The sequence below is a fragment of the Bubalus kerabau genome, chromosome 9 (assembly GCF_029407905.1).
Source record: "Bubalus kerabau isolate K-KA32 ecotype Philippines breed swamp buffalo chromosome 9, PCC_UOA_SB_1v2, whole genome shotgun sequence".
NCBI classification, from domain to species: domain Eukaryota; kingdom Metazoa; phylum Chordata; class Mammalia; order Artiodactyla; family Bovidae; genus Bubalus; species Bubalus kerabau.
In genome coordinates this window covers 51728756-51742861 of record NC_073632.1, presented here as the reverse complement: position 1 = coordinate 51742861, position 14106 = coordinate 51728756, and the positions used below count along the sequence as shown (strand labels likewise).

General features: G+C 44.2%; 1 protein-coding gene across 5 annotated transcripts in view; it reads left to right on the top strand.

Moving 5' to 3' along the window:
* The window catches only part of PRDM1 (PR/SET domain 1), a 60750-nt gene extending 49725 nt beyond the window's left edge, over window positions 1-11025 (top strand). For 4 of the 5 annotated variants that reach the window (XM_055535316.1, XM_055535315.1, XM_055535313.1 and 1 more), the window contains 4 exons: window positions 1540-1792; window positions 6845-7965; window positions 8400-8528; window positions 8874-11025. In XM_055535316.1, the coding sequence (XP_055391291.1) occupies window positions 1540-1792; window positions 6845-7965; window positions 8400-8528; window positions 8874-9446 (2076 nt within the window). In that variant the 3' untranslated portion in view covers window positions 9447-11025. Of the gene's footprint in view, window positions 1-389; window positions 509-1539; window positions 1793-6844; window positions 7966-8399; window positions 8529-8873 lie in introns of those variants that run through there. The other variant, XM_055535317.1, reaches the window with a different exon arrangement.
* Window positions 11026-14106: the final 3081 nt, after the last annotated feature.

The window sequence follows — 14106 nt, the reverse complement described above, 5'->3', positions numbered from 1 at the left end:
GTTTTTAAATGAGGATACAGTAAATTGTAGTCTGTGGAAGACTGACTGGAATCAACATACCCGTAGCTTTAGAAAGCAGTTTCCGCCCAGCGAAGAGTGCAAGAGCGATGGAACCCCGTGTTCCTGGAAGTTTGCACATCAGAGTAAACAAACTTGAAAACCCCTCTTGATAGCAGAATTCACCCAGCCTTGTTCCATTTTCTCTTAACAAAACACACCGCAAAAGCTCTCACAAGCTGCTTTGATGAAGCCACATGTATTTCCCCCTTCACAATTTACAGGAAGTTACTCTTAAAAGAAAGTGATTCTGGTGTTTACTGCCTGTGTTAAAGGGACAGAGTTCCTTTTTGTCTCTGATAACGTTTGAGCGAAATACAGAAACACTTTAGAGATTAACATAGTCAGTATGTGACTAAGAACAAAGCAATGACCTGCTGTCCGGTTAGAGCAAAACTTCTGCTGTGAATCATGCCCTATGACTTGGAGCCTCCAAGTTGCAGAAAACCAGGTACTGCTTGTATATGTGTAAGGATCTTTCTTAAGTCTGAAGATGAGATGGGTACATCTTAAAAAGAGGGAAAGAGAAACTTTCTGGGGAAGGTAAAGGGTCTGTTTATAAAGTTGTTTCAGTAAGACTTTACCTTTTTACCGAGTGGCCTGAGGATATCTGCTAACCAGAAGTAGTATTAACTCTAGGACAAACTTTGAATTCCTCATTTTGTATTGCTTTTAAAGAACAACACCATTTTTTCCTCTTCTTCCAAAAACAAACCCTATGGCTCTGTGAGTGGTGTCTTAGCCACCCCCCTCACAGATAAGAGGGTTCCCTCTCCCTTCCTCAGCCTTGAAAGAAAAGCGCAAGGCCGAACACATTCATCAAGAGGAAAAGTGACTTCTCAGTAGACTGTCAGATGCTGGCTTCTGTCCCAGTGTTCACTTTGTTATGGCAGGTGAAGTTCACCTTGGCCCCACCCAGCGTTTCCACAAAAAGGCAAAGTTCCAAGTATTCATATGAACAAGTGTTACTGCTGGACTAGGAGGCTTGGGGGTGGAGGATGTTTGCAGAGTTTAAGCCTTGGGCGGGGGTGTAGGAAACAGGCAAGTACAGAGGCCATAGAAAAAGCTGAGAGACTCAGTTTGACGTACTCGGTCGGGTTGGTCTAATACCTAGTGACTCAAAGCATTAAAAGTCAGAATGATCGGAACTCAAGCCAGCCATGCTGCCTGTGCGCCATTCACTCTGCTAGCAGATGGAGTACTAGGTGCGGCAGCTCCTTAAACGAAATCTTGGGTTTCATTCTTCTGTAGGTTTTCCCCAAACATGAAAAGACCCTAAAACTGAAATGGAAAAGGTAACTGATAAAGCGTGCCTCCCCTGTTTCCTCCCTTATTTCTGCTGATTCAAGACAACTCGGGCTAAACTGATTTCCTTTTCTAATGAGGCAGTCAGGGACCAGAAATCACACTTGCCGTGTGCTGGCAAGCTTTCCATTGCATTGGGGGCTTTATTTTTCCACGTCTCTCTTCTCTTTTGCGCAGATCTATTCCAGAGGGGAGCTTCACCACTTCATTGATGGCTTTAATGAGGAGAAGAGCAACTGGCTGCGCTACGTGAACCCAGCACACTCTGCCCGGGAGCAGAACCTGGCCGCCTGTCAGAACGGCATGAACATCTACTTCTACACCATTAAGCCCATCCCTGCCAACCAGGAGCTTCTTGTGTGGTACTGCCGGGACTTTGCAGAAAGGCTTCACTACCCTTATCCCGGAGAGCTGACAATGATGAATCTCAGTAAGTGGATTACAGAAAAAAAAAATTAAAAATGCCAGTAATGTCAGTTCTGCCCCTTTGCACTAATAACATGTTGTTTAATTACATGGCTTCATTTGATGGGCCAAGTAGGTGGCTTAAACTCAGCACTGGGAAGAGAAAAACAATTTTTTTCAGTCTCTACTCTATTCCCTATAATGAAACTTGATCATTTAAAAAATACTAAGAGCAATTCTGAATGTACAGGAAGAAATAAAGGTCCAATGTTAATCTGTCCAAAAGGGGGCAGGTAGGATTATATTGTAATAGAGATTAGTTCTGACATGCCAAGGATGAAAGGTATAGTTCCTTGTTTGTGGTAATTTGTCAGTGCTTAAAATAAGCTTTGAAATGTAGATGCACATTTGGTTATCAAGTTATGGTCTGATGTGAAACATAATTGTTTCTAGAAAAACTTGGAGCTATAATTTTTCAAATCTTATTCAAAATGGATAACCCTGAAGATTTTATATCTTCGCTTCCTTCCTTATGGTAAAAACCTAATTATCTGATCTCCTGATCGGTATTACAGTAACCACCTATCACTTTTATCTTAACAAATTTTCAGTTCCTTAGGTTTATAAGCTTTTACTTTTCTGTTGGTTAAAGTTGCCGTCGTGACCTCTCTGCAAAGGGCTACTTTATTTTAGTCATTCTCAAGTGATCTCTAGGAATGATGTAAGAGTTACCATGAAATTCCAACCTGTTTTAACTATAGTTGTATATTCTCAGACTGCTTTTAAAGCAGGTTTTTAAAATCAGCTCCTTTTGGTTTCAGAGTTTGGCATCTAAAAGCTGAAATTTTTGTAACCTTTTGTTTTGATCTCATTTCCAACATAAGGAGAAGTTGGACGAACAGTACAAAGAATTCCCAGAAACACTTTACCCAGATTCATCAGTCATCCATATGCTGTCCCATTTGCTTTATCTGGACTCTAAACTGTTTTAGTTCACATTTTGGCCTTTGAGACCTTTGGGATGAATGTTAATATTAACATAAATTAGAATTTGACTTAAATTTTTAGCCAATTAACAAACCAATTACTTATCCTAGTCAGGCATAATCCAACTCTATAGCTATTTGGTACTCATCCCACACTGTCTAGTTGACTGCTCTCGCAATGATCTCAAGACTATATTTGTAGTTTTCTGAAGAGCTGAGGCTATAAAAGCTTAAAAACCTCTACCATAATATCTTTAAATTTGTGTTTGTGGTCCTTATGTACATACATATAGTTACCCTTGAGGTTTGGGGAAAAAACCTTGAAATGTTTGGAAACAAATTGGCTTCCAGCTTGAGCATAGTAGGTAAAATCAGGTCCTGGCCAATGGTGGTGGGTCTTTTCCCTCATCTCTCTAGCACTCGCAAGAGTCCCCATTATATCACTAGTACCCAGCATCCCAGGAGCCCTTCTGCTCTTCCCCCCTCTGTAGGTGCCAGGCCCAGTGGCAAAAGGCAACTTCCTCTCCAACAGGCCATCTCCCAGGAAAATGTGCCGCTTCTTCTTGAGGGTCTCCTCACATTCCTTGAGCTTCATCATTCATGGATTCAGAAAAAAGACTTTGATTTTTTGTTTTCTTTGAACTGTAACTCCATTTTAAATGACCCACCTTGGTGACTTTGCAGTAACCACAAAGCAGTTTTTTCACATACATCCCTCACCTTCTTCCACACAAAGAAAGGTCCTAAAGGCCTTGCATTTTTATTCCCCAGCAAAAGGCTTCAGCACAGAATTTTCAGGTTCAAATGGTTATTCTTTAAGCTCTGAAGGAACAATCATGTTCTCTATGAAATGACACCTTTGTTCTCTCAAATATCTGTTGATATTTATGCAGAGTTTTTTCTAAATGGTGGTTGAACATTTTCAGGTACCCACTCACTGTCCAGTATTCGTAGTACAGAATGAAAGTTCACAATAACCAGTCACAGGAAGCCAAGATTCCTGCTGCCTATTGTGAAACCAGTTGTCTTAGGTGTGGTAACTGATGATTGAGATGCTGATCAGGAAAATTTCCACTATTTCATCAGGTCTGAAAGGTAGATTGTGTCTCCAGATGAGTTGTGTTGGGCTCCATGTTTCATGCGCAGTAGAGGCCTGTGTCAGAATCTGTGAGGGCTTTAAAAGGGCAGTGGTGGTTCAGTTGGTAGAATTTTGAGGAGAAGAGATTTGAAGAAAACTGAGGTCAAGAAAAATAAGTAGCCAGAAATCACAAATAGTTAATAAAAAAAAAAAAGGAGTAGGAATTATTAGGTTTAACTCTTACTCTCCCAAGGTTGGTTTTTTTTTTTGTTTTTTTTTTTTTTTTCAGTCTATCTAACTAACCCATCTAGAAAACAGTTGACCAAATTATAGACTTCTAAATGTTAATCTGCTTTCTCAGTTTCAGTTGAAAACAGACTTTGTTTTGCCTACTGCAGAACTTCTAGGTTCTTTCTTATAGTCTTGGGGGTTCTTATTATAGATCGAAAATGTGAGTCGGCATAATTAAGCCATTCAGAGCCTTCAGAAGCAGTTCACTCTTGAAATGACTCCGTCCGCCTACAACCATTAAAGAATTAAGAACAAAAACAGATCTTGATTTTCTTTTTCAAGTTAACTCAAGCTGCTGCTGAGTGGGAGAGTCAGAAATGACACCAGCTCCACTGATTACTCAGCTACTGAAGGATGGTTTTTAATAGACCTTCATATAGACTCCACGAGGGCTTCCCAGGTGGCACTGGTGGTAAAGAGCCCATATGCCAATGCTGGTAGATCCAGGAGACGCAGGTGTGATCCCTGGATCAGGAAGAACCCCTGGAGGAGGGCACAGCAATCCATTCTAGTATTCTTGCCAGGAGAATCCCATGGACAGAGGAGCCTGGCAGGCTGCAGTCCATAGGGTCGCACAGAGGCGAACACGACTGAAGTGACTTAGCACACACATGCATAGATTCCGTGACTGACACATTAGAACACCTGAGGGGGGCTGACATTGCTCTCCAGATACTGTTTTTTTAAATAGGAAATAAATGTGTTTTATGAAGGTGTAAGAGATACTGAACATTTATCGTGGAGCTATGATACGCTAGGTATACTCTGCTCAGTATTTTGCATAGAAAATAATAAATTCCAACTTTTCTTGTTGTTGGCTCGATTGTTAGCTTTGCAACAGTTCAATAATTGGATTATGGAGGTGCTCAGCAATAACACCTGACTATAAATAGGAGGGCAGTGCTATGGACAGATTAAAACTTCCTGCTTATAACTTTAATTTATTGAATATTAGAACCCAGAGAGTGTTGAAGCTACTAGAAAAAATTAGGAGACTTAGATGTAATTTGCCACATAACAATGGCAGAAAGTTGTGATGGTGAAGTTTCTGTGTTTTCTTTTTTTTTCCGGTTATGTCTTTTTTTTTTTAACCTGAGCCTATATGGTTGCCTCCAAATCATTCTTTTTTTGCCTCAAAATTCCCTCCTGTGGCTGTGAGATGCCTTGCCTATCAGTTTTCCAACTTAGTTGTCTCTCTTCTTTTACCATTTCAGCTTTAAAAAACAAAAGTGACAATTTGAACTTCCTGCCTGCTGAGCCTCACTGAAAGACTGATATTGGCCTGATAAGGGGGTATTTATTTTGGTTTAGTGGCTTCAGAAATCCCTCTCCCTCAACAAGCTTTCCATCACTGCCCCCATCAGCATCTTCCCTGATAGTGTCTGGGCTGTGTTTATTCTGGGGCTTCGGGCTCACCCGGGAGTAACTGATAACAGCCAGCAGAGATAACATTCTGAGGGGGCTCTCAAACTGGAACCGAATCCCTCAAGCCTGTCAGCCTAGAGAATGGATTTGAAGAGTTCAGACTCGGGAGTCCACAGAGTTCATTTCTAGACCTATCAGGTATCAAGCCTAGAGGTCTTCCTCCATTAAATCAAGCAGGGACAACAAAATGATGCTTTTACAGAGGCTTAGCAAGGTCCCCCAAGCCTGTCCTTTTCTAAGGCTGAGGCCAAGAGCTCTCCTGCCTCTGATGGCATCTATACAAACCCATAGCTGATCCTTCGTCTCTCCCTACACTGAGGGCAAGTGTGCAGGCTGGAGTGCTTACCAACCAACAACCAGAGCTCCAACCAAGCAGCTTGTATTTTACTTTTGGTTTCCAGGGAAGGCTGAGCAGAGAGTGGTCGGTTTTCCCAGCTCTGGGTGGTTGGTGTCTTCTGAAAGCATCTTTCGTTCTGTGTGTTTGGAGGGAGCAGTGCTGGCCATGACCTGGAGAACCTGTCCTAAACAGGCTCTGTTTAAGAGCATTGCTGCTGTTCCTAAACAGTCTATTTACCGAGTAATAATATGCCATCTTTTGGAATACGTGTGTTCATCTTCGCTGCCTGTTTTCTTTGGTGCTCTAAGTAATTGAACTGGCTCGGAAAGTGCCATTAGTGGTTTGGCAGCAATGACTGTGTAGCGCCTTGTGATTCCGGGGGACAGCATTACTGGGAGCCTGGTGAGACCCGGAGCCTCAGGGAAATTCTGGTGTTGTCAGCAAATCCAGAGGAAGGGTTTGCATCACCTTGCTAATCTGTTTGACAGAGGCAGTTTGAACAGGATTTTATCAAATTCGTATTAAACAAGAATGGAGGTGAAAATTGATGACTGCTTATTACTTGAAATGAGTCTTCATTTTCACATCTAGTTCACAGGGTGTGTTGATTTCCTTTAGGTAAACTGTGACTTTTATTAACCTGTGACACCCCGCACCCAGTATTTCGTGGAGGCATGCTCCTACTCTAGGTTGAACAGGACTGTTCTATCATGAGGATTTTGCCAGTGGAAACAGTCATCCAAACGATGTTATTCATTTGACTGATGCCACCGGTGACCCGGTTTTGCTGAGGAGGAACTGGAGTGGCATGAGCCTTCCAGAATGAGTGGGTGTTGAGAAGCCAGGTGGCCCTCTTGGGGCAGCTGGGGCTCAGGTTTGCTCAAGGAGAGAGCAGCCTGGGCAATGTCGCTTCAATTTTCTGTCTCCCTCTGAGTAATAATCTCCCTTTCTTTATTTCAGCACAAACCCAGAGCCGTCCAAAGCAGCAGAGCACTGAGAAACATGAACTGTGCCCAAAGAGTGTCCCGAAGAGAGAGTATAGCGTCAAAGAGATCCTAAAATTGGACTCCCACCCTTCCAAAGGGAAGGACTTGTACCGCTCCAACATTTCACCCCTCACTTCAGAGAAGGACGCGGAAGACTTCAGGAAAAACGGGAGCCCGGAGATGCCCTTCTACCCGCGCGTGGTGTACCCGATTCGCGCCCCGCTCCCGGAAGACTTTCTGAAAGCACCCCTGGGATGCTACGGGATGGAGCGGCCGCCCTACATCACTCACTCCCCCATATCGTCCTCCACGACGCCCAGCCCCTCGGCGCGCAGCAGCCCGGACCGGAGCCTGCAGAGCTGCAGCCCGCACAGCAGCCCCGGGAACACGGTGTCGCCGCGGGCCCCCGGCCCCCAGGAGGCCCGCGACTCCTACGCCTACTTGAACGCCCCCTACGGGGCCGCCGCCGAGGGGCTGGGCTCCCTAGCCGGCTACGGGCCGCCCACCCACCTGCCGCCCGCCTTTATCCCCTCCTACAACGCGCACTACCCGAAGTTCCTGCTGCCCCCTTACGGCATGAGCTGCAACGGCCTGGGCGCCGCCGTGAGCAACATCAACGGCCTTAACAGCTTCGGCCTCTTCCCGAGGCTGTACCCGGTGTACAGCAGCCTCTTGGGCGGGGGCGGCCTGCCTCCCCCGGTGCTGGCGTCCGCCTCGCTCCCCAGCTCGCTGCCCTCGGAGGGGGCGCGCCGCCTGCTGCAGCCTGAGCACCCCCGGGAGGTGCTGGTGCCCGCGCCGCACAGTGCCTTCTCCCTCCCCGGGGCGGCCGCCAGCCTGAAGGACAAGGCCTGCACCCCCACCAGCGGCTCCCCGACAGCCGGGACCGCCGCCACGGCCGAGCACGTGGTGCAGCCCAAAGCTACCTCAGCGGCCTCTGCGGCCCCCGGAGGCGAGGAGGCGGTGAATCTCATCAAGAACAAAAGGAATATGACTGGCTACAAGACACTCCCCTACCCGCTGAAGAAGCAGAACGGCAAGATCAAGTATGAGTGCAACGTCTGCGCCAAGACTTTCGGGCAGCTCTCAAATCTGAAGGTAGGCCTGGCGTGGTCACCCCCACCCCCACCCCCACCCCCACCCCCACCCCCACCCCCGATGCGCGGTCTTTCCCCGGGAGGGCACACAGCGCGCCTGGGTACTTAAACCTCTTGCAGGTTGTTGATTACTGTTTCCTCCGTGTAGCAGCTTGGGACCTGTTACTTCCCCTCCCCCCAGTATCTGCTGATTAATAAACATCTGGGGTTTGGGCTAGAGGATCAGTGTGGAGTCCCTGCTTAGCCTGTGAGTTTTCTTTAGCTCAGACACGACAGAATGTTCTGAAACCCACATTGGAGTTTGATTTGTTCTAAGACTTCACCTTGATGCTTAAGAGGTTTGCATCCTAAATGCCCTGAGTCCTTAAGCCGGGACGTTTACTCTTACAGCCTGCAGACTGGGAGCCAAGCTAATGTGTTGTGGCTTCTTCCCAGGTCCACCTCAGAGTGCACAGTGGAGAACGACCTTTCAAATGCCAGACGTGCAACAAGGGCTTCACTCAGCTCGCCCATCTGCAGAAACACTACCTGGTACACACGGGAGAGAAGCCACATGAATGCCAGGTGGGCAGTGTTTTTTGGGTAGAACTTTCGACCTTTGTAGACAGTGTCTCAGCAGTCACCCTCCTGGTGTCCTAAACCAGCGTAAGAATTCTGCCTTCCTTAGGCTGCTGATGAGATGACACAGCCGGCTTCCACTGGGTGGACAATGGTCGGGGAGGGAACCACCACCCTGTGGGAGCGTCCCCACTTTGCCCTATTTGCCTTACGCTGCGGTGAGGGGCCACAGGGAGTTTTCTTTCCCCTCCCAGGTTGTCCTGTGTGGGTGGGCAGCTGGCACCTCCCCTTGGCAGCTCTTAACCTTCTGGTCTGCATCCTCTCTTCTCTGCCTCCCTCCCCACACTGCAGGTTTGCCACAAGCGATTTAGCAGCACCAGCAATCTCAAGACCCACCTGCGACTCCACTCCGGAGAGAAACCTTACCAGTGCAAGGTGTGCCCCGCCAAGTTCACCCAGTTTGTGCACCTGAAACTCCACAAGCGCCTACACACCCGGGAGCGGCCCCACAAGTGCGCCCACTGCCACAAGAGCTACATCCATTTCTGCAGCCTCAAGGTCCACCTGAAGGGGCACTGTCCTGTGGCCCCGGCCACTGGGCTGCCTCTGGAGGACCTGGCCAGAATCAACGAAGAGATTGAGAAGTTTGACATCAGCGACAATGCCGACCGGCTGGAGGACATGGAGGACAACATTGACATGACCTCTGTGGTGGAAAACGAGATTCTGGCCATGGTCAGAAAAGAGAAGGAAGAAACTGGCCTGAAAGCGTCTTTGCAAAGAAACCTGGGAAATGGACTGCTCTCAGGGTATAACCTCTATGAGTCAACAGAGCCGTCCCTCCTGAAGTTGCCTCACAGCAACCCACTACCTCTGGGACCTGTAAAGGTCAAAGAAGAAACAGTCGAACCTATGGATCCTTAAGATTTTCAGAAAACAAAAGGTGTTTTGTCTTGTTTCTTAACTTACGACTTGGCGAGTCAGGGTGCCTGTCGCAAGTGCTTGTACATAATTCCAATTCTGCAAAGCTCTCCCTGACGGCAGATGGTTTCCCTGACCTCTCTGGAATTAAAGAAGGAACCCCAAAGTTACTGAAATCTCAGGGCATAAATGAGGCAAAGACAATATATATACTTATTATATATACTTATTTACACCCCATCTATATATTTGAACCTGTTGTATTTTGAATATTTGTGTGAATATGTTTGCATAGCCTCCCCATTGCTAAGACTATTGCCTAGCCATAATTATTTTTTCAATGATAATCCTTCATAATTTATTATACAATTTATCATTCAAAAAGCAATAATTAAAAAAAGTTTACAATGACTGGAAGAATTCCTTGTAATTTGAGTTAAGTGTTATATTTTTGTCTGGTGGCCATTCTTTGTAGATAATTTCTGCACATCTGTTTTAAGTATCTTAAGATTTAATAAACAGATACATTACTTCAAGTCAACCTCCCTCTATAGTAATGGTTTGAAAGTGAGGTTTGAGTATTGCCAAAGTTAGGCAGTTGATGTGTTCGTTCATAGGATTATATTATTTGAACAGCCTTGTATCATTTGAACATAATTTGGGGGTATGTTTGCAGAATTACCCAGTAATAGGTGGAAGAAATAAAAACCTTGTATGTTTCTGTAGAGAGTTCAGCATTCCTGCCCCCAGTCACAGATTTACCAGAAAGGTGATAAGAAAGCGTTGCCAGTCTGTCTCCCTCTTCAAAAAAACAGGGTTGTCCCATCCCCAAAGTCATGTGACCATTTGGAGTGGCCATGAGACTTTAGCATCCCAATGTATTATCTGAAAATGTGAAGAAGACAAAATGCCATGTTTAAAACCACTGCAAAATGTTTCCAAAGCACAGGTGGTTTTGTATGGGTGAGGTCTGGGGGCATGAGTCCAGGTGTCTTTGTTGTTGGTCTTTTGTTATTACGTCAAAATTGCACAAGCATGGTGCTCCACCAGGAAGGATTTGAGTTAGATAGGCTCAGGCCACACTTTAAAAACCAAAAACCAGAAAACGGGTATTCTCGTTGTCTTAGGGTCAAAGCGGGTAATGAACATTCCTGTCCCCAACACATTGGTTGTATTTGTTTTTTCTGTGCAACTCAGACTTTCCTCAGTATTTGTGTTTTTACATTTTATGGTTAATTTAATTGAAGAAGAAAGGGCATTGCAAAGTTGTTCAACAACAATTACCTCATTGAGTGTGTCCAGTAGTGCAGGAAGTGATGGCATCTTTAATGATTTGCTACTCAAGAGGAGAGAGCACGTGTGCGCCAGAAAGACGGAATGCATCCCATTCTGCCTCGTCCTCTGCTAAGCCCAAAGATGACACGTTGGCATTCAAGGTGTAGCGGACAATGATGTATATTTATAAATCTATTTATACCACTATACCATGTATATAGAATATATTTATAACCACTTAAAATTGTGAGCCAAAACATGTAAAAGATCCTTCTTTTCCTAATGGCAAAAAAAAAAAAAAATCAAACCCTTTCTGACTCTTCGCTTAATTAGCACTTGATGACCTCACAATTACATTGGTGAGCTTGGGCACCCCCTTGGTATTGTAAGAGATCCTAAAATCTTGGTGCAAAGGTGGGGACCGCATAACAACCAGGGAGAAAGAGACATACCTTTTTTAACTATTAAGGACAATCTAAGATGGCTTTTTTTTTTTTTTGTCACATTCTGATGTGGTCACACCCAAGTCCCAGAAATAGAAATCCCATCAACCACTGTAACTTTTCTCTCTTCCTCTCCTTCCTTCTTAAATAACTGATGGATCACTAATCAATTCAGCATTTTGGTCTGTGGCAACTAATGTCAGCCTACAGAAGAGAACAACAAATTTAGGATAATCCAGGGAAACCTAAGAGCCTTACTGATCTGTTCCTTTAAATAATGAAACTGACAGGTTTTTTTTTAAAAACTGATATTTTTTTTTAACAGTGTTTGACAAACAGTCCTTGATTATAAGTAAACCAAAGCATCATACTGACATTGACATCAAATATTTTCTATTCCCCATCACTCATTTGTTCTCTTTTTTCCCTCTCATGCTTTCTCGTTAGTGGAAATTTTTACTGAGACCTGCACAGTGGCTTGAGACCCCGTAATTCTCTGTACCATCTGACTTTCCCTCTGAGGCCTCTTACATGTGAATGTTGAGCCCACAATCAAGAGTGGTTTTGTTTTTTTCTTTCTTCTACTCAAAACTGACCAAAGTTATTGGCTTTTTACTTTGCTAGAACAAACTATCTTATGTTTACGTACTGGTTTACATTGTTATTTATGTGCAAATTGTCAAAATGTAAATTAAATATAAATGTTGATGCTTTACCAATGCTTGTCTAGTGTCTTGAGTGGAGGGTGAGGGAGCAACACCTTAGCCGTACTGTAAGGGTGGCCTTGGAACAAATTCCGAACGTGACACAATTTGCCTCCATCCTGCTTATGTCCCCACCCCCATCCTCCGAGCCCCATAGAGATGATTCCCTAGTTTTCCCACCTCCGTTGGTGACTGCATTTGTCAGTGATCTGACAGGGTTGATCACTTGCCTCTCATAAATCGACAGTGTAAGATCTTTGTCTTTAATTGTGGGCCATAAAAATGTCTTCTAAGAAAAGCATTTCAAGCATGTGCCAGCTATTGTTTGCTTTTGTTGGACTTTTTTGTTTGTTTTACTTAGTTGATGGGCAGTGGGGTGGTAGCGAGGTGAGGAAGACTTGGATTAAGTCCAGAAATGCCATCCTAGCCTTGATCCAGGATGTATGTGTGTGGACCCAGCCAGTTCATGGGTGAGGGGCTCTGGGGAGCCCTGGGAGCCTGAGGAGCATTTTACCCATTGGTGGCATTATTTTTGCTTCAGTAGCCAACACTCCACAGGGAACCATAGGGAATACTTCTGCATTTTTTTGCCCTATGTGCTACAGTATTTTTTTTCTCTTCACATTTTAACTCAGGAAGTAGATTTGCCACTTGTGCAATTTAAAACAAATTTCAAGAAAGCTGTTTGACAGGCCTCTGGGCGTTTTTAGTATGAAGCCCAGGAAGCACAGTAGCCTGGCCATGTGGTCCCAAGGGTCATGTGTTGGGAATGGATCTACTTGTTTGTCCACTGACACTCCAGACACTAACCTTTCTCCAGTCACAAACAAAAAGCAAAATTTGAGTTTCACTTGGTAGACATGAATAGGAGAGATACTTATAGAAAAGTGTTAGTGCCCTCAATGAAAAAAAAAACCTAAAAGCCCTTCACAAATGGTTTTCATGTTTGCCACTTCATCCATTAGCAAGTTCATGGTACCATGCATGTTAAGAAAATAATGTTGCTTATATTTAGACACTCAAAACTGCCCAGTGTTTTGTTTTTTTTTTTAATGTTTCTTCTTTATATTCACTTAAACATCTGTGCCAAGAATTTGAAATGCTGCCAGCATTTTACTGTGGAGTTAAGAAAACCAGACCCTATTGTCAAAAACGTGCCAAATGGTGCTGGATGCACTACTAAATTCTACAGAACCATTGTGGTAATAATTTTTCAAAACAAAGCCCAATCAGATCCAGAGTATAACAGTTACTACCATTAATCATTGTTCTTTACTTGGCAAAACATACCTTTTTTTCTTGAGAGTTATATGTCTTGAGCACACTTGTGGACTTAGCTGTTTAATGAAACATTACATGAGAAGATATTCACTAGGAGCTCAAGTCTCCCCGGCCGTCGTCTACCCTGCTGAACAGAGACTTCAGGCAGCTGTTTAGGGCAAGGCAAAACCAAAGAAGCCACCTTTTTAAATCTTTCCTTAAAAGCCCTGTTCAGAAAAGACACATTCAATTCTCTACTGTAAGAAAATATATAGAATATAGAGTTCCATGGGAGCTTATAAGGACATTTCTAATTTTTTTTCCCTTGGGGGACAGAAAACCAATTTAGAACTTTTAAGTTTGTGTAAGTGAACTTATTCCTTTATGTGTGTGTGTGTGTGTGTGTGAAGCCTTCTTTAAAAGAAGAGAATGGGAAAAGGCCAGAGCAGAGAAATGAAAGTAATTAGAGGCACATGCTGGAGGATTTCTAATGTTTCTGGGATAATCTGGTCTACAAAGGAAGGCTGCACCACAGAGGGTGGGAGCTAAAAACATGAATGAATAGAAGCGAAGTTACATAGAATGGGATCATTGAACCAACTGAAAAGACACTTCTATTTCCTTTATGAGACCATAGAGTTCTTTGTCCATAACATGTCTGTTTCATTATCAATGTCTGGCCAGAAGAAATCAGACCATTCTGAGCTCTTCTGGGTATCCAGCAGCTGCAAGAAGTGTCTCAGTACACATAAGCCTCCCATCACAGCCATTTCTAGGTTTCATGTCCTTAGGACTCCCAAGTCCATTTGCTTAAAGGGCTGCTGCCAGCTGCTCCTTCAGTAAGTGAGAAGTGATTTTAATCTCAATATAGCTTTTATCAGGTAATTTAGGCCCCAAACATAGCAAAATTCCAAAAAGTTATTTCTAAGCTGATTTACACAAATCCTCCTCATGCTCAGTTTCACAGAATACTATAACAAA